The sequence below is a fragment of the Phalangium opilio genome, unplaced genomic scaffold, assembly GCF_054372755.1.
Source record: "Phalangium opilio isolate 3A_F unplaced genomic scaffold, DU_Popi_V2 ptg000209l_1, whole genome shotgun sequence".
NCBI lineage: Eukaryota > Metazoa > Arthropoda > Arachnida > Opiliones > Phalangiidae > Phalangium > Phalangium opilio.
This window is the reverse complement of record NW_028324217.1, coordinates 8,264,529-8,284,969: the sequence shown is the minus strand read 5'-3', so window position 1 is coordinate 8,284,969 and position 20,441 is coordinate 8,264,529. Positions and strand designations below refer to the sequence as shown.

At 37.8% G+C, this 20,441-nt stretch overlaps 1 protein-coding gene across 4 annotated transcripts in view; it reads left to right on the top strand.

The window, feature by feature from the left end:
- LOC149618850 (ATP-binding cassette sub-family C member 1-like) overlaps positions 1 to 17,560 on the top strand; it is a 39,454-nt gene extending 21,894 nt beyond the window's left edge. For all 4 annotated transcript variants that reach the window (XM_089854325.1, XM_089854324.1, XM_089854327.1 and 1 more), the window contains 11 exons: positions 4,238 to 4,381; positions 4,589 to 4,679; positions 5,118 to 5,488; positions 6,601 to 6,768; positions 7,954 to 8,129; positions 10,521 to 10,629; positions 11,312 to 11,836; positions 14,282 to 14,481; positions 14,795 to 14,921; positions 15,895 to 16,664; positions 16,742 to 17,560. In XM_089854325.1, the coding sequence (XP_089710451.1) occupies positions 4,238 to 4,381; positions 4,589 to 4,679; positions 5,118 to 5,488; positions 6,601 to 6,768; positions 7,954 to 8,129; positions 10,521 to 10,629; positions 11,312 to 11,836; positions 14,282 to 14,481; positions 14,795 to 14,921; positions 15,895 to 16,664; positions 16,742 to 16,853 (2,793 nt within the window). In that variant the 3' untranslated portion in view covers positions 16,854 to 17,560. The remainder of the gene's footprint in view (positions 1 to 4,237; positions 4,382 to 4,588; positions 4,680 to 5,117; positions 5,489 to 6,600; positions 6,769 to 7,953; positions 8,130 to 10,520; positions 10,630 to 11,311; positions 11,837 to 14,281; positions 14,482 to 14,794; positions 14,922 to 15,894; positions 16,665 to 16,741) is intronic.
- Positions 17,561 to 20,441: the final 2,881 nt, after the last annotated feature.

Here is a 20,441-nt window from a genome sequence, read left to right as displayed (position 1 = left end):
GTTGAATTATTAGCAATCCACCTCTAGATATTCAGAGCAGCAAAAAGTCGACAAGCGAATACTTTTTAGACTATTATGGCTGGCGACCGTCATAACTGGTGTACGAGGAAAAGATTTAAGCCTCAGAAATGATTGTAGTCATTTTAGCCCAAAAATAGAGGGAACCCGGAACAAATTTAAGCAAAGCTGAAAATTTTAGGTCTTATGGATTAAGTTTAGTTTTGTTCTGTTAGTATCGGGTTAGGTTTGGTGCTTTGGAACATTTTTGGGGGTTGGTTTTGTTAGAAAAAAATTCACCCAATTAACGCTCTCTGGACATCGTAGTCAACATATTCGCTCAACCGATTATAAATTCTCAGAATTTTTGTGTCCCCAATATTCAATATTCCAATTGTCGACACCCAATTGTCTTTCACCCAGTTGTTGTATACCCAGCACTTTATAGAAGTCTGTAATACGTTAGAAACGGTACCCGACAATTTGGTCTCGCCGATTTGGTCTTGGGACAAATTGGTCTCGGGACAAATAGGTCTCGAGACAATTGGGTCTTGGGGCAATGGGTCTCGGGACACTTTGGACTCGAGACAAATTGGTCCGAGAACAATTGGGTCTCGAGACAAATTGGCCTCTGGACACGAAAGTCTCGTTTTAATAAAATAACACCCCTTAAGCATTTTTTAAAACACCCAAATTTAACCTAACCAAACCTTACCTAACCTAACCGAACCGAACCTGACCAAACCTAACCGAACCTAAACTAACTAAACCTAACCTAACCTAACCCAACCCAACCTTGTTCGGAGGTAAGAAGATTATTTATATGAGTATTAACAGGAGTTCATAATAGCCCGAAGTACGAAACTAATTAAAAAGCCCGTAACAATAAAGTTTCGCCGTAACGCTCAGCGGATTCATACCCCGCTTAACTTCCAAAGAAATAGTTACCCCATTTTTTAGCGCCCACGCGCATTAACTTACACACATCCGGTTTAGCACTATTTTTATCTTGTGATTTTGGGAGCGAAAATGGCTCACGTCTGCTTCTGTCGGAACAGTGTACATTAAGCCTTGGCTAAGAAGTTGGCTTTTAGTCGGGGTTTCTAGTTTTCTACAAAACATTTAAATGATCGTCAATGATGTTTTGTTGTGATATGTGTTAGTGAAAATTCCGTGGTTAAATTAAAACGGTTTGGACAAATTTATTCCCAGTATCTTTAATATAAGAATTGCAACGTGTTTCTACGTCCACCATATCGCCATTTTTCTTTTCGACGGAGATCCCAGCCAACGGAAGTTTTGGAACGCAAACCAAGGAGCATAGATACCACTACGATATACTGTAAGGTTGTATGTCCATAAACAGGCTAATCCATTCTATGCGCAACGACAGAATCTTGTTGTTCGCGATTTTTACCATTAGCTCTATGGCCAGTTTCATACTTCCCCCTGAAGGGGGGTTATTATGAACTCCTGGTATTATATTCCCGCCTCTTACCACGAACAATTTATTAGCAATAATAGAAATATTTTGGAAAAGGTGGCAGCTAATTAATAGGAGAATATTTTGAAAAAGGTGGCAGCTAATTAATAGGAGAATATTTTGGAAAAGGTGGCAGCTAATTAGTAGGAGAATGTTTTGGAAAAGGTGGCAGCTAATTAATAGGAGAATGTTTTGGAAAAGGTGGCAACGAATTATTGGGACCATTTCTTTGGAAAAGGTGGCAACGAATTATTGGGACCATTTCTTTGGAAAGGGAGGCAACTAATTAGGTAACCAAATAATCACGAGACCAAACCGTCCCGAGACCAAATAATTACGATACCAAATAGTCCCGAGACCAAAAAATCACGATACCAAATAGTCCCGAGACCAAAAAATCACGAGACCTAATAGTACCGAGACCGTAAAATCACGAGACCAAATAGTACCGAGACCAAAAAATCTCGAGACCTAATAGGTCCGAGACCGTAAATTCACGAGACCAAATAGTACGGAGACCGTCAATTCACGAGACCAAATGGTCTCAAGACCAAATCGGTCATACCAATTAGTCCCGAGACCAATTCAGCGAGACCATATTTTCCTGTTCCGCGTTACAAAACACACAAGAGACAGACTAGATGACTTTTCCACGGTCACGCCACGCTTGAGAAAGACAAGAACGCCACATAAAAAACAAGTCACGTTAAAAAATTTACGTATTAGCTAGGTGTGGTTGAGGTGGGAAGGGCGTGTTAGTTTCGTATGTGCGAATGTAGTACAGTATTCATGTTTCCACTCGGTTTTCACTGAGCGAATTTCTTTCCGGAAAAAAATTGGCAGAAAAAGCGAAAAAGGTTAAAACCGCCATAGAAATTTTTATCCTGTGTGGTCGGTTTCCACTGGACGAAACCACGGCGGAAATAAATATCTGATAAGCCCCGTGTCCGAACTGAGCGATTGAGCTCATTAGATTTCCTTCATATTAACATCTTTGTAACTTAAATTTCTTCTATCCCAAAGATAAAGGATAATTCCTTTCTTTCCACCAAAATTTTCGAATCTATTCATTTTAATATTTAAATAACATCACAGTTCTCTAATCAAATGATGGTAAACAGGTTAAGCCTCGGTCAAACACCGCAAATTTCAAAATGGCGGCTCCCTAGTAATCACGCGTTCAGTGTTAACCACGTGACTAGCATACCCTCAATGATTGGTTTCTGCCTACGGAAAAAAAACGAGGCTCGGGAAAATTCGCAAAAACAGAAATAGGACCCGCAACGCAAAATCGCGAAATTCGCCAAAAAAAGAGGAAAAACTTTTCCTTTTCCGCAAAATTTAGCGAAAAACGCATGAAAAACGCCCAGTGAAAACCGAGTGTTAACTCGCTAACTTAATATTCGAGATGGCCCAACGTAGATAAAAAGGTCTTTTCGCCTATCCAGCCTCCACAGACAATCCACAAACATACACAGTCACAGATCATAATCGTAAAGCCAGTATGTCTTTCACAACTAAAGCATGGTTTTCACTTGGCGTAAATCACGACTTTTCGCCCGACGTCAAGCGACAACCGAAAAAAAACCTAGTTACGCTGGACAGAAATTACGTTGAGTGTGGCGATATTAGCTTTCTATTTTTTCGGCCGCGTTCAACGTTAACGCTCTGCGCGAGCCAATCAGCAATAAGCTAGAGTAGTGACGTCATTTTCGACCACGCGTGTTCGGAAGAGGCCGTCCGCGGTCCGCCATCTTTTTATTTATTTCGTTCCTGATCGAGTCAATAACTAGTACAAATCCCTGAGAATGCCGAAGTTAAATGCTGAAAGGTTTATTGAAGAGGTTAGGAACGATACAAATATGTATGATATTAGAAACAAAGATTGCAACGAAGAAAGACAATAGATGGGCCTCAATTAGTGCAGTGTTCAGTTTATCTGTTAAGCCTTGGTTGCATTATTTGCATGAACTACGCTAAGTGAAAACGCTATAACGCTGGGCGACAACGTAAAAAACAAATCTGACGTTTGACGTCCAACTGCAAAGTAGTGTTTTTCGGTCAAGTGAAAACCATACTTTAGATAAAAATCTATAACAACTATATGTTTTGAAGGGTCAGGAGATGTTTTCCACGACAGTATAAATAAATAGCAGCAACCCAGCCTTTACACATAGTGCCCTTTCCGTATGAAAATGAATCTCTCATTCTAGCTACCTTGCCCGTATTCCCCTTCCTCCTTCGCTAACCCCAAAAACCGGAGTAAAGAGAAAATATTTTAATCCGTTTCGATACGGCCGTCCGTCAAATGAACCCTAAACTTAAGGGTTGCCGCAATCTAACCGGGTGAATACTTTGACGATGCCGATCATATTTCTTTCCCAATCCTTTGAAGAGCCTAAAGACGATCTTTTCTTAACTATAGGTCCAGACAAACTTGTTTTACGTCCATCCGAAGTCGGAAAATTGCCTTTAACTCATACCATAGTGCTAATGTATTTCCTCTCGCAATTCTTTCACATTACGGGCTCCAACGTGGTAGCGGATCTTGCCTTAATCGCTTTCTATCCACGCTTGTTTTTCGTGTACCCGGGGTTAACTCACAAACACACACACAGACCCCCCCCACACACACATACAATCCATCAGCGCAAGAAATAGGTTTGATTATATAACCACGCCTAGCTAATTACTTACTTGCTCTTTTATCTCCATATTGATTATTGTTCGCTACAGATATTTTTTCAAAATATTTAGATTACTTCACCGTGTTTCGCCATGTACGTACTAATTGACAATAACGTTCTCACCATGAGGAAAGCTTTCGTGTCTTTCCAGTTGATACGATTATTATTGTGGTCAATGCATACGTTTCCGGATTTATTAAATACCTTAGTTTTGGTGAGATCAATGTAAAGCAGGTTGAAGGGAGGGTCCAAAGATAAATGTAGTGGTTATTTGAATTTCTTGCTCCTACTGTTTTCCGAGAAAAAGGCCAGATAGCTTTTCTGAATTAAATATTTTTTTGAAAAATAATCGATACGATTGAAATAATGACCCTCCCTTTGGTTAAAGCATTTCAAAATTACACTAAATGGTTCTTTACAGACTCATGTCTCAGTGAAAAGAATAGCGAACTTGTTAAGTCGCAGGGAAACCAAGGATTACGTGGAGCTAATACCTAGCAACGAACAATATGGTATGTAAAATAGGAACAACGCTCATTATTTCTCGAAGCTATTCCTCCACAAACTTATGAATTAGAAGCTCGAAGCGCGGAGAAAGGAAGAATTGAAACCACTTTCATCTAAGCTCAGAACAGCATCGGGTATGAATTAAGAAAAAGGACTTTTCTCTAATGAACAAGTTTATTACTTCATTCCCGTAGTATAGGTCAAAATAATTTGTGGGTAGGATAAGGACAAACGCAATAGTCAGTTTTAGAACTCAACATTACAAAGCGTCAACTATTTCCTTGGCATATTTTACATCTAATAAAAGCTAATCAGAGTGACGTTTTGCTAAGCCATTTGTCTACAGTATTTACTGTTTACAGATATTATTGAACTAACCTATCATTTCAACGAGCGATTGAGGCACTATTAAATACATAAATTGATTTGTACGAAAATTACAGCAATTGAGATTACCGAAGGAATATTTAATTGGAACCTGGAAGAGCCAGCAGCAGCGTTTTTGAAGGACATCAATTTCAAAGTGTCCCGTGGTTCTTTGGTGGCCGTGGTGGGTCCGGTGGGTTGTGGCAAGTCTTCGCTCTTGTCCGCTTTGGTATCCGAGATAGAGAAGGTGGAAGGGAAGGTGAGAGTGGCCGAGAGAGTCGGATACGTCACTCAACAGCCCTGGATCCAGAACATGTCACTCAGAAAGAATATACTCTTTGTCGAAGACATGGACCAGGAAAGATACAACAACGTCATACAAGCATGCGCCCTCCAACCAGATTTAGACCAACTACCCGCTGGCGACGAGACCGAGATCGGAGAAAGAGTACGTATCATCAAAAGTAGATCTACTTTTGTTATCATCGAAAAAACGTTGTTTTAACCCACCAAATTATCAAATAACAAGGTGGGAAACCCAAAATATAACATTTCCAAGTCAAGTGCAATATTGAATGTCCATTTATTTTCTCTGATTATGCAAATTTTATGGCTATTTAATGATAACCTATTGCCATTACAATCATAATTTTTAAATATTCATGCGATACTCAAAAATCTATTCACAACTAGATTGGCCTTTACAAAACGTTATCAATTCTTCAATTTCCCCAGCATTATTGTTAAGTTTTATCTCTCCGAGTGACGATGACATCACGGAGAGGTATGAAACTTGAAAAAGGCACACCTTGAATAGTTACTTGTTAATTTGAAAGTATTCCGAAACGTAACTTCGCTTTAGTTTTTAAAGTATTCTATGTGCTGGAGCACCAAAAAACCCGAAGTTATTCCTATGGGAAAATCAGCGCCGCGGAAAACTGTGAATTTTCTTTGTGTGGGATCTTATCTAGAAGGGCTTACCGGCCCTCTAGAATGCAAAATTTAAACAACTATACAGAATAGTAAATTGTTTATTTAAAGCGTGACGAACGACTAAAGTTAGTCATGATTCTTTTATCGAGATACGACACATTACATACAAACACAAGTTTATGAAACGTGAAATAATATCCCTTATGTATTGCATCTCAATAGGCCGCTAAAATGGACTTCAATACTAGTTGAGAATATGACTTGAATTACATTTATACTGTTTTCCTTGGAGTGATGCTAATTTGGGGGTTCCAGTAGGTGTCACCGTGCCTCGATGTCGCCTGACAAGTTTCTGGGAAATTTGGTTTTGGATTGTTTTTTGAGGTGTAATACTTTGATTTTGTACTGTATATACTTAGGGAATAGGTTACCTTCAGAACTTTCTAGAATTTTTTCGCTACTTATTTGTGTGTATTGTTGGAATATTTTTGACCAAAGTTAAAGGGAGAGTATTTTATTTAAAGGAAAAGAATGCGCTAAATTTTGATAACTAAAATTGAAAATGTGGGATGGTTACAATGTTCACTTTCATTGGACATATTCTAATTTATTTACTCTGCATTATAGGGTATCAACTTGAGTGGTGGTCAAAAGCAAAGGGTGAACATGGCAAGAGCAATTTACCGCAATGACGATGTCTATCTCTTGGACGACCCGTTGGGGGCGGTTGACTCACACGTCGCCAAACATCTCTTCAACGAAGTTATCGGACCAAAGGGACTACTTCGAAATAAAGTAAAAGACGTTAATTATACCAGTGAGCCGTAAACACACTGCTCTGATTTTTTCCCTGTTGTGCCAATTGCGCATGTGCGGAACTCCAATACCGAGCCACAGCTCGGTACCGGTTTTGAAAGGGAGGGGGGCTAACGGAGAATTTAGTCTTTCCGAGCCTCCTCATTCGTGCTCACTGCTAATACACTTCCTGTGAGAGAGCAGATAATTCATTAATCTAAATAAGGGGACGTGACTGATGCCTCGTTTTAGCATGGAGGAAAAAGGGGAGGAGTCGAAATCAGGGCTTATATTGCTGGAGAACCGTGATGCCTATAACTACAGGGGGGTGTTAAGAAAGGGGGTCGAAACCGGGTCTTTTTTGAGACGGCGTCACCGTTGTCATGACGACGTTGTTACACATAATTTGGCGCTCTCTCTCTCTCCAAAAAATGTTCTACACGCGTCCGATATTTTTGAAATTATATTTCCACGTGGGGGCACGTTTTACTGTGATAGGGAAATCATGTTTCACCCGTTCTTCATTCTCGCGTACGTACGTAATAACGGTAAACATTCAATTAAATTATAAATTATAATGGACCACACGTATTGCAAAACGAATTGTAAAAAGCCAACTAAGGCACAACAGAGGAAGATTGATAAAGGTACGTTTACAATAGCCAATGTAGGTTCGAATATTTAATGGCATTATTTATTCGGGAATTGCTTTTAACAATTCGTTTGTAAAGAAAAACTTAAATGTCATTCTATCTAAAGCATCGGGAGGGCGCTACCAGCGTTATATTTGAGCTTTTACGTCATGACCAGCCGAAAAGACCCGGTTTGTTTCCCCTTTTTTTGTCAGCCCCCCACTCACGTAGGCATCGCGGTTAGCCGTTAAAATGTTTTTACAATTCCACTCCCTAACGCCTTTCTCTATGGTTTTAGTTAGTCTTTGAATATATTGGTCCTAAATGTAATCAATGATTTTTATGTGAAAACAGAAGATGTAAAATTCAGCTGAAATTTTTTTTATTGGCTTATAACATATTTACTTAAGTTGCAAAGATTTGTTTTGAATTTGCGGACGACTTCAATAATTGCAGCTTAATACCGATGCTGTATAAAATATTTGAGTCGCTCGTTCTTCTCTGTTCGATAAATTCTTTCGTACTCGACAAATACGTTTTTATTTTGTTACAGACGAGAGTTTTGGTGACGCACAATTTGAGCTTTCTACAAAAAGTGGACGAGATATTTTTTATGAACAACGGGCGAATCATCGAGAGTGGAACTTATTACGAGATCATGAATCGTCAGGGAATGGCCAGAGATTATTTTGCGCGACACGTAAACGACAAGGATAAAAATGAAATGTCGTGAGTACACGGGATTTTATGATCAATTTATTCACTAACATGAATAACTATGTCTAGCATTACCCTGTAATCGACTCCACTGTCAAAAAGCGAGAGAAGCCATATTTTCGCGCCACTCGTGTGATGAAAATTTTATAACCAGTAAGAAGCAAACTTTGGTGTTAGGGCCTGCCTTTAGGTTTCTCATAGCAGACTGAATTGCCCACTCGAATATCGCGCTCACGTTTGCAAGCTGCTCGTGCGATACGTGGCCGTGCAGCTTGCGTCCGTGAGCACAGTATTCGAATGAGATATGCTACCACTAAATAGGTTCCTCCTATCGCCGACGACGCCGAGTAAGGGGCGACCTATAGGGTAAGCCTGATAGTTATTCATGTTAGCAGAAGTATATAATACTTCTCTTCGAGAGAAGTGTAACACAAAGCGTGGTAAGTGTAACGTCATTCTTCCCAACATCGGAACATTTGGAGCAAGGTTACTAAACCGAATCACACACGCGATAAATAGTTTCCGCATCATTACTCTATTAGCGTTAAACTATTTGGCAAGACAGGCTTGCGGAATTTTGTCCCACCCCAAGACCAGGTTTGTGGGTTGTTTGCTGGAGATTTAGTGCCAAATAATTACAGAATTCATACGGTGCGATGCCCATTTGAAGTTTGATGAGCGGGAAAGCAAACAAAAAGTGTGAACCTGGGAAGAATGACGTATTGACGTTACATAACTAAAGTATTAAGAGGACACAGAGTGTCAACATTCTTCTATTATCCCCTTCTGATGTAAGTGAATCAATTCATGATTGTACCTATCAGTTCTTCGCTGTATGACAGAATGGAGTCTTAGTAATTAACCATGCGCTGTAAAAAGTAACAGAAATAATTTCTTTGTGGGCTATCGCCAGGTGAGGTGGCGTGTAATGGGTGCAGAAATGTCCATTTTTTTTAAAGAAAGGACCACCATTATTAAAAACATTTTAGATAAGTAGTACTACACGTAAAAAATTCGAAAATAGTTACTTAAGAAATAATTTGTTTTGAATTATTTGTATTATTATTTTCAACATAAAAATACCTCATTCAGCTTAGCAACATTTTTCCAATAGTTTAAAGAGACTGTGATGTCATACGAGATAGCGTTTGAATTTGTTGCACATTGTCCAATGATAAGAAAGGAGCGAACAGCTGGGATTTCTCTGACACAATGCGACAGTCGCCCGCTCGCGTCGTAGCATCGGGGCTTGGGGCCCAAGCGGCTAAGCCATGGTTGCTTATTGGTTTCTTGCGCTGATTCTGCGATGTCTCAAGCTCCTATGGCGTTTACTACGGTTCAAAATCCCTATACTCTCCAACCTCATTATATTAGGCCTAATTTTGTTTTTTGTCTCGTCTATTTGGTTGTTTTTAAAATCATAGACCCATGCGGATAATGCTGCTTCGAAAATCATTGTTTACTTTCGATAAAGACCAATAATGCCGCGATACTGCCATCATGTCACCGTGAAACGACGTTGACGAATAAAACGCCGATTCGCCGAATTACGTAGAACATCACAGTTTTATACAAAACGGCAATGGCGCCTCATCTTTCCATTTCTAAATTTGTTTTAAATTTATAATTAACAAAAATTAATTCAAAAACAAAAAGTACTTGCAAATTTTAGACCCTAATATCATGGCCCTTGATTTAAAATTAACATGCAATAGTGGTGGTTATTTCCTTTAAGCTGTTGAAGTGACCAAGTTTGCGAAGGGCCATCCACTTGCCGTAATCGGTGTACACCATTCAGTAATGATTACGTCATCGGTATGTAATCGTTCCTGTAATCATCTGTAACCTTGGGTAATCATCCATAATCATATATAATCATTAGGTAATTACACGAAATAATCTTGCAATCATTAGGTAATTACACCAAATAATCTTGCAATCATTAGGTAATAACACGAAATCATCTTGCAATCATTATGTTATCACACTTAATAATCCGTAATTATTATGTAATCACATGACATCATCTGAATAATGTCGGAACTGATTATGTAATCACACAAAATCATCCGTAAATATTATGTGATCTCTTGACTTCACCTGAACTCAAGCATAATCATTTAATCATATGTAAAATATCACCATCTGAAATTTATTACTATAAAATACCATATTCATCGTAATAATTGTATTCATACTTTAATCATTTCGTAATCATGGTGATCATTTCTTAATCAGTATATACATTTTGTAATCAGTGTAATTATTTGATCATATGGCGTACTCACTGCTCTACTCATTGATTACGTTATCAGTGTACAGTCAAATTCTCCCTGGTTAGCACCTAGCAAATTTGCTTATCAAGTTGAATATACCTTGTTAAATGATTAATTTTTTTTGTAGTAGTAAATTAAACACCGAAGTGGAAAGATTTCATCTTTCATCCAAAGGAAGAGTCCTAAATGAAGATGAGGCGAAACTTATGACTAAAGAAACGCTCGAAGAAGGAAATGTATGTACTACGGAAAATTCCATCGGGTCCTCGTGGTGCACTCCCACGGAGCAATAAAACTTGGAAAACCGTGATTCATCAACTAAGAGTCTCTAACGATACTGGAATCTACTTCACCCTTTTTAGCCACATCTTAGTATACGATAGGCTCTTAGTTTGACCCGAGCCGTAATAGTACTAGTTGTGGCCGGAGCTTTCGCTTTTATTATCGTCAGATTTGAGCTTAAAAGGAACTCAACCGCAGCCATAGCGGTAACTGAGCTTGGTTAGAGATTTTATTTCAATCAAAAGTTTTTCACATCGCACCAGGGAATTAAACCCGGGTCGCTGACTTAGCAGTAAGACAATCAACCACTGTACCATAGAGTCTATAGGAGATCCGAGTTTTCATCTTCTAGTTTATCTCTAAAACGTCGGGGTGTGGGGACGGATACTTTTGAATTTGTATCTTTAGGGTCTTTATATTAAATTTCTTTTTATTTATGGGCTAGTTAAATAGATGATGATGTGGCTACTATTATGGCCCAGCCCTTGGGTCAACTTGCTATTAATCGCCCCGCGACGACCCAATTTAATTCGGCATTATTTTTAAAGAAAGGGAGTGTTAACTGGGCTAGGTGTGATTTTTCGTTGCCTTCTGCACCTTTCTGCTTTTGATGATGTTTTTTTTTTGCATTTGCAGATTTCATTAACACAATATAAACAATATATGAAAGACTATGGTATAATGTGGTGTGTAATCTTCGTGTTAATAGCTACCAGTGCTGGAGTTTTTAATTTTTCGGCCATGTACTGGCTGTTGCTGTGGAGCAAAGACGCCAAAGAAGAAGAAAACGTGAGCCCTGAAATAAAGACAACTCGTATAGTTGTCTTTTTCGTTCTTTGTCTTGGCCAATCCGTTGGGATTTTTGCCTTCGTAATAATCAACTTATTTCGTTGTCTTCGAGCGGCAAAGTGCTTACACGAGAAAATGCTCAACATCATTACTCGTTCTCCCATGTCCTTCTTCGACACAACCCCCGTTGGAAGGATTCTCAATCGTTTCTCCCAAGATCTCGACTCCCTCGACCAGCAATTACCTCCATTTTTTAGAAAAACGATTTCCGGATTTATATTTTTCACGTTTTTTACGTTAACAAATTCAGTTTTATTACCAATATTCGCAATTCCCTGCATTGGTGTCATTGTTGGATACTTTTTACTTCAGGTAGGAACTTGACTTTTGTGCCCTGTTATAAGTAATTACTCAGAATCACACGTATGGAGTAAGAGACTGCCGCTTTGATTTTTCAAAAATGTCAGAGGTAGCTGAAGTTCAGCCCTTCAACCGAGACTAAATAATTATGGAAACTAAACTTAAGTGAATCTGAGGCTTAGAATCATCGCTTGCCGCGTACATCTTACCCCTAACGATGATAATGGAGTAGAAGCCAATGTAGCTTTCTACGATCAAGTTTGTTCTGTTTTGCCAACTGCGAACGCGATATGTTTTGTGACACACACTACACTGATACTTTTAAAAGCGTTAAGCTACATTCTTAAAGGTGTTAAGCGACACTCTTAAAGGTGTTAGGGACCGTCAATAAACTACCTCACGCAAAAAATGGCATTTTCTGACCCCCCCCTCGTCCCCCAGATTACGCTTTTGACTTTCAAGTCGAGTAAAAAATTTCTGAGTGGAAAAGAAGAAAGAATCTCTTTTGAAATTAATCAAATTAAATTTGTAAATTAGGACAAATCATAGTCCGTTGGGGGGGGGTTTAAGAAATGTGGCGTGGCTTTCAGGGGAGGGGTCTTAGAAAACGTCACAATCTGGGGGAACGGGGGGGTCAGAAAAATGCCATATTTTTCGTGACGTAGTTTAGTCCCTTTAGTGCGACATAAGAGTTGAAAAGGTGTTAAACTGCACCTCTTTTGCACAATTTCTATTCTTATATTTAACAAACATTGTTCAATAAATCCTTTCAGGGGTTTAAATGAACAACCGAAACTGTATCCTCCCAATGAACCGAAGTCCCATTTGACCGAAATACGCCCAATAAGATGCGAAACTAGCGGAAAGGCGGGTTTCGAACCACTGGGTTTTACGAACAACGTTCTTTTAAAATTATCTGCTTTTAGCGTAAATAATATTGTAATTCACAATTACAAAGCAATTTTTGTTTTGAAATTCTCATAGGAAGTGTCATCGACGTTCATTATCGATTATAGTTTCATTATTCTCTCTTGTGCTGAAATTCATGTTAATCTAGGTAAGGTCAGGTTACGTTAGGTTAGGTTTGGTTTGGTTAGGTTATGATGAGAAACGTCACTATTTCGTACGATTCAATTAGATTAGTTATAAGTTGATACCTTTTCCAAAATATTGTTGCTTACAATTAGATACTTCCACAATAATTTGACGACTTTTCCAAATTATCTTTGCTTACATTCAGTTTCAGTTGAATTGAAAGTTTAGAAAAGAAAACCCAAAAAATAGCAAAATTTATTCTGCACTAAAATTGCTTGATTCTGCTTATGAAAACCACAGACAAAACTTTCATTAAATATCCATTAAAGGGACCGTGAAAATGCCATCGGCGGGCGGTTAAATATTATTTGAAATACGTCACTGGCACCACGTGACAGCATGACAGAAAGACGCCACATAGAGTGGGACTGGACACCTATTCCTTGCGAGATTCCATCACCAATTACCGGACGCGGTGGTTTTCGAAATAAAACGAACTAAGCTTCTTTGAACCACGCCTCTCCTCGGTCACGTGCCTCTGACGTTTTTACCCATCGCCGATGCCTTCTTTACAGTCCCTTTAATATTTCAACAATTTACTGGAACATGTTTACTTACCCTAATTTAAATATAAGTTTATCTTTTTAAGCATCATTTTACAGTAATATCAAAGGATGTGTTATGTATTACGGCTGATTTCACCTTTTCCTTATATTTAGAAGCCTTCAAATCGTTTTAAAATGTACCTTTTACCTACATTTTCGTTAAGTGCAGTCTTTTGATACTATTTCCAACTTAGAGAAAGCCGCCCGAGGTGTGTTAATTCGATCGAATGGAACATCCCAATTTTCGCTCGAATGGGAAATCGGTTCAATGGTAGGGAATCCTTGAAACTGTGTCAAATTTGGGCCCATAAAAACTACTTTGAAAGGTGTTTGAAACACACTGAACACACTCCATTTTTTAGAGTGTTTACAGTTAAAAGTGTAAATAGCACCTTTTTATAGAGTAGCTCGGTGTGGTAAAGGTGTCAAACTGTAACAAAGTGACACTATATGATACACCCGTGACCCTTCCTACAGTATTTTATGCCTTTTCTTAACTATTTCATACTTCAGTAGCCCAAATTCACACCATTTAAAGAATATTGAAAGAATATTCAAACACTTTAAGAACACCTTTCAAAAATATTGTTCTTTAAAGGTGTAAGAAAAACCTCAATAAGGTGTACAAATGTGTCTGTGGGAAATATTTTTAAGATGCACTGTTAAAAATGGTCCATTTAACACTTTCATAGGTGTTGTTTAACATCTTTAATTGTGTTGTTTTTGAACCCGTCAAAATTAAGACAAAAGGTGCTAAACTACACCTTTTGTTTTAAGAGTGTACTTCATAATTAGAAGAATTTTCCAATCTTTGCAGCGCTTCATGATGGCAAGTAACCGTCAATTTAAACGAATAATTAGCTTAAGAAATTCCTACTTGTTTTCACACGTGGAAGGGGCATTGAGTGGCAGCACTGTCATCAGGGCATGCCACGTCGGAGAAAGCTTCGAAGTACACTTCCAGAAACTGATCGACGAATGCACTGCTGCTAGTTATATGATGAACATGGCTCAGAGGTACCTACAACAATGCATTTTTCGTATTGGTAACTAACCGAAAACTCTGTAATTGCAACATTAAAGGCTCGTTTCCATACCATCATTTTTTGGCCGAAAGCGCTAACTTTTACAGCATCTACAGTGAATTTTTATCATGTTTGGATGAAATTTTGACAAAAAGCACTGTAGTTGCAGGACAAAATTTTGTATTCCAAGCGATTCCAAGAGCAATTTTCAAGTTATCACTTTTTTGTTGTTGTTGGAACAGTTGCTCTTAACTTTTGCAAAATACAATGATTTCTCAAGTCAATAAAATGCAATTTCTTTCCAGATGGCTGACAGTACGCTACAATCTTTTGGGCAATTGTTTAATGTTTTGCGCCGCACTTTTCATTGTTCTGAGCAAAGAAACTATTTCAACCGATTATGTAGGATTACTCTTGGTTAATGCTGATTATGTAAGTGCTACGAACGAAGACTTACTAATTTTCTAAAGTAGTAGCTGGTTATTCGTTAAACGCTTGTTGCTGAGTGAGGGCTATGTGAATGTTCTAATATTTCTACGCTATTAAAATTTAAATCCCAGATAACCGATTTTTGTAATTTAGTAGGCCTAGTGTATAAAACTGATTGCTCGACACCAATGTTAATAAGATTTAAAGGGAGACTGGATGATTTTCTATAAGAACCTGTTCACATCGCAGTTCAATATGAAACTTTTTTTACTTGCTATGAGCTTCCCTTTAAGTATTAGCAGAAGTAGGATGAGGACTAGAAGTTTGGAGGAAACCCGGTCAATTCCTCACTCGGCATGGATGAATATACTGGAAAAGACATCGACAGTTAGCACCCAGTTTCTGTATTTTCTCTCCTAAGAAAATGAGCCGCTCCAAGCAGAATATGGCCAAACTAAATGAATGATTGAGGGGTAGCAGAAGTAAATAGGGGGAAGTACGCATCTGCAGTTTTAGCTAGTGTAAGGCATCCTTTCCCGTAAAAACACACGGTCATAAAGCTAACTAAAATCGTTCAACCTGGACAGACGAAAATAAAATAGTATCGGTGAAGTGCATTCATCCGCGAGTTCCGGATCGACGGCCCATATTTACTTCTGTGGGATGCAGGTCCTCCCCAGAGAGGAGTTTAAAATGTTACCATTCCACGTTCTTATGGTATCTTGAATTCGTTCTTGGAAGTATCTATTAGCAATACTACAGTCCTTTACTTCTAGATCTCATCCAATTGCTCTGTTTTAGTAATTTGAAATTTTGTTTAGAGCGATACAGTTAAATAATAGTACATTATTCTGTAATCTGAATGGCTAATAATGATTTTTCCCGAATGTTCAAAAGATATTGGGTAAACTTTTCCAACACGTGGGGCATATATTTTCAATGAAACTTTCACCAATTTATTATTTTTATCTTGCAGCTTCTCCAATCAGTGAAATTTTTTATTGTTGCCTCTTCGGGTTTGGAAAGCAATATCGTCTCTGTAGAAAGAATTGACGAATACTGTCATTTGCAGTCCGAGGCCGAGTGGGAGAAACCAGAATCTCAACCGCCAGCTGATTGGCCTCAACGAGGACAAATCATATTCCGCAACTTCAGCACCAGATATCGAGAAGGATTGAACTTGGTCTTGAAGGACCTAAATTTCAGGATCGAGGCTGGAGAGAAAGTGGGCGTGGTGGGGCGGACAGGCGCTGGAAAGTCGTCGTTGACGCAGGCGCTGTTTCGTCTGATCGAGAGAGTGCGGGGTGAGATCGTGATAGACGGAGTGGAGGTGGGGGGATTGGGCTTGTTCGATTTGAGATCGCGGCTGACTATCATCCCTCAAGAGCCCGTACTCTTCTCGGGCACGCTCAGACTTAACCTGGATCCCTTCGAGCAACAAGACGACCAGCGACTGTGGGTAGCCCTGGAACACTCGCACCTGAAGTCCTTCGTGGCTTCTCTGGAGCAAGGACTGGATCACCCCTTGGCCGAAGGAGGACAGAATCTAAGTGTCGGCCAGCGTCAGTTGATCTGCTTGGCTCGTGCCTTGTTGAAGAACACCAAGATCCTCGTTTTGGACGAAGCGACGGCTTCGGTCGATATGGACACCGACGATCTCATTCAAAGGACCATCAAGAAGGAATTCACCGACTCCACTATCATCACCATCGCGCACAGAATAATCACCATCTTGGACTACGACAAGTATATCAACCTTTTAAAATGGCTTAAGTAACGCTGCAAAATAATTGTCTAATTTCGTATCATTTATCTCGTCATAGGGTAATGGTTCTCGAAAAGGGTCGAGTTGTGGAATTTGACTCTCCGCTAGTCCTCTTGAAGAATGATCAATCATTATTCTATGAATTGGCCAAAGACGCCAATATTATCTAGATCACCTTTATGTTTTACAATTAATGTTGTATATACAGTTGATTACGAATCTAAGAAATAACCTTCATTTTATTATCAGGAATTCGGACTCCTAAAAGACAGTTATGAAATCCTGTTATTATTAAAATAGAGACAGATGGTTTAGTTATTTTTCTTTCCAATATTCTAAAAGATGAGATAGTATTCAAACAAAAATCGAACTAATGTACTTTTTATTTTAAATATTAGGAACAAATTTTGTAGACGGTTTAGGGTAAAAAGTTGGTCGCCATTTTACAATATGTCCTAGGTTTTGAAAAATGTTTCTTATTGAGTACCTAATAATTACTATCATCCGTGCGAAAACTGTGGAAAAACTTTGCGAATTCAAGTGATCGAAATTAAATTTTGCTAAAACTCGCTAAAATTCTTATACCTTACTATTAATGAAAATTACCCAGACTGGTCGTCGGCAAAGGTTTCCATCATGAACTAAATAGTGACATAACGGCTATAGCTTTGAACGTACAAACCCAGACAACCACTAGTTGTAACAAGGAGGGGTTGTAAGAGAGCAGAGGGAATTTATGCTTGAGACAGAAAAAGCAAATTGGAGACAAACTGTAGCCGTTATTTCCGGTTTTGCTAACGTCATCTGCGGTTGAGCAAATGCGCTATTATGTTTGTAGTTTCAATGTCATTCCATTAAACGTTTTTGTGAAAACTCATTTTTATATTTTTAATTATCATGTATTATCTTGTCATTTAATTTTATGTGGTGTCGAGTATTAAAATTTATAAAATGATTTCAGCGAGCAAATTGTATTAAAATAAGTGATCCAGAGGTTTGAACTAAACATTAACTGTAAAATTTAACTTTAAAAATCTCGATACAAAACTCTAAAAAATGAACTTAAAAAGAACTAGAAAAATAAGAGAAACCAAAAATATCTGCAACCAAAAAACCCAATCCGGGATACTGGTATGGGTAGAGTGGGATATAGACCGAGTGGGGAAAGGTGAAGCCCCGCCCATTGACATGCGCGGTAACCACTGGATGTTTTACTTCCAACAGCAACACGTAGATGGCGGGAAAATCTACACTTTGGCGCGAAATTTAAAATGCTTCGTTTTACAACATTGGTGTTGATATAGATAATGTTAGTTCAAATCTTAATAAAAAGGTGAATATTTATGTTAAAATATAGATTTTAAAATATATTTCCCACCATGTTTTAAACACAACATACATATTGTTTATTACAAAACAATAATAGTAAATATGTTTAAGTTCATGACTTTTGCAATATTAAATATATATTATGGGAGTAGTTTTTTTGTAGGATTTAAATTTATTATTTGTTAATTAAACATGGGTTGTAAATGCCCATTTTCGAGTTTCTGAAACACAGAAATGAATGTATATTTCCCAAATAATCCCAACGTCAGTAAATTTATCAGTGGACCGAGCAATGATGCCTTAAAAAGAAAGTACCGGCACCTCCGTCTTTGCATGGTAATGTTTTGTTCTATCAATGAGAGAATAATAGTTTTCTAATAACCAATTCGTTTGAATGTCGCTGAACTCCTACTTAAAGCAAAGCGCGGGTCCAGCGGATCCCCTACATGTTGACTTTCCTTACGAACTCCAGTTTTGGCTTGGCGAAGGCAGGAGGCATTTATGGGTGGGATTTATAAGTGCACTTATAAATCCCGCCCACTAGCCTTTGTCAAGCCAAAACTGGAGTACAGGAGGAAAGTTACCTTGTAGGGGATCCGATGGACCCGCGCTTTGCTTTAATTGACTCCTAACACATCCGCACAGCAACTCAAACTAAAGATTTGGGAACTAATTTAGAAAATTAAAGAAATTTACGGAGATAAACCACGTGTAATTAGAGTTAAATAATAATTTATTTAAAACATCCAAATTAAAAATGAGACGTTTCGAGCCGCGGCTCGTCGTTCAGTCTGGTGAACCATAGTGAGTTACACATTAATAAGCTATACACTAAAAAACTAAAAAACAATATATCTAAAAAAGGGGGGGGGGAGTATAACATTTTATCCCTAGGAGATTATTTACATCTAGAGGGTGCCAGGTTGTTCATCTAAAATTTAATACTTCACACCAGATTAATTGGGATAATATCTCTATTTTGGCTAAAGAAAAGGATTATTTTAAACGTAAAATTACTGAAAGCATATTTATAAAAAAATTTAAACATAACAATTTTAATTTAGAAGCCGGAATCTCCTTAAAAAATAATTGGAACATTAATAACCTATTAAAATATAAAAATAAAAATAAATAAATTCCCGCGCCAACCTGGCACCCTCTAGATGTAAATAATCTCCTAGGGATAAAATGTTATACTCCCCCCCCCTTTTTTAGATATATTGTTTTTTAGTTTTTTAGTGTATAGCTTATTAATGTGTAACTCACTATGGTTCACCAGACTGAACGACGAGCCGCGGCTCGAAACGTCTCATTTTTAATTTGGATGTTTTAAATAAATTATTATTTAACTCTAATTACACGTGGTTTATCTCCGTAAATTTCTTTAATTTTCTAAATTACTTCACACCCGTGTATAATAATAGTTATGTTTGACCTTTTTAAATTTGGGAACTATATTCGACGCTAAGTTACATTTTTGTAGGATCGTCACCAAGACTATTAGCTTAAGACGTCGTTCCTAGAGATTTCGTTTAAGTTTGGTAGTCAGTTGAAATCTCTGCGTCATTTCCGCATCTTATATTTAAGCCTAGTTCGTTCCAGGTTGCTGTTTGGTTGGGTTGTCTGTAGCCAATTTCTCCTAAAAAACGTAGAAGCAGTACAGCGTAATTTTATAGAGTTCGGGCATAAATACTTTTTACCGAAAGCTATACATATAAATATGGACTATTTTTGGCAATACTTGATCTCCTCAAAATTAATGACTGAATCATATTACTTTTATTCACAAGTTAGTTCATAACATTCTCCAGCCCTCAACTCTATTAAATGCTCTTAATTTTTCTGTTCCTAAACATTTGCGCAGCCCAAAATACATTTTACAATAGCAGTGTTACAATTAGGATGCAAATTCAATTCCTTAACTAGCGTTTTTGATCTTTTTTCGAACAACGTATCTGATGTACATAAAATAATTCGACTTCAACTTATTGAAGGTTACCGAATGTTAAAAAAAGAGAGGGAGAAAAAATTCACTGATTTACTACTTTCTTTTTTCCAATTTAAATTTGTACGCGTGACTATTTCATTTATGCGTAATTCTCTTGATATTTTGTATTGAAAATGTGTATCAAGTGTATAATCTCGTGAGTTGTTTTACAACTTTTTTTATACACAATAAACATTCAATTATAATTTTTCTCTGAATTTCTTTGGTAAAAATAATAAAGTAACTCCCAAATGCAGATCAATTGAAGCCCCTATGATGAATAAAAGAATAAACAGCGGAAATGTATAATAAAATTAGATTTAATAACATATCTTGCTTGTTTGTTATCAGGGTTGTTTTTGTGATTTATTGAGGTTAGTTTCGCCATGAGGAGAGAAGTCTTTGTAAAGAACGGCGCTTGAAGTTACTTGAATTGGCCAAA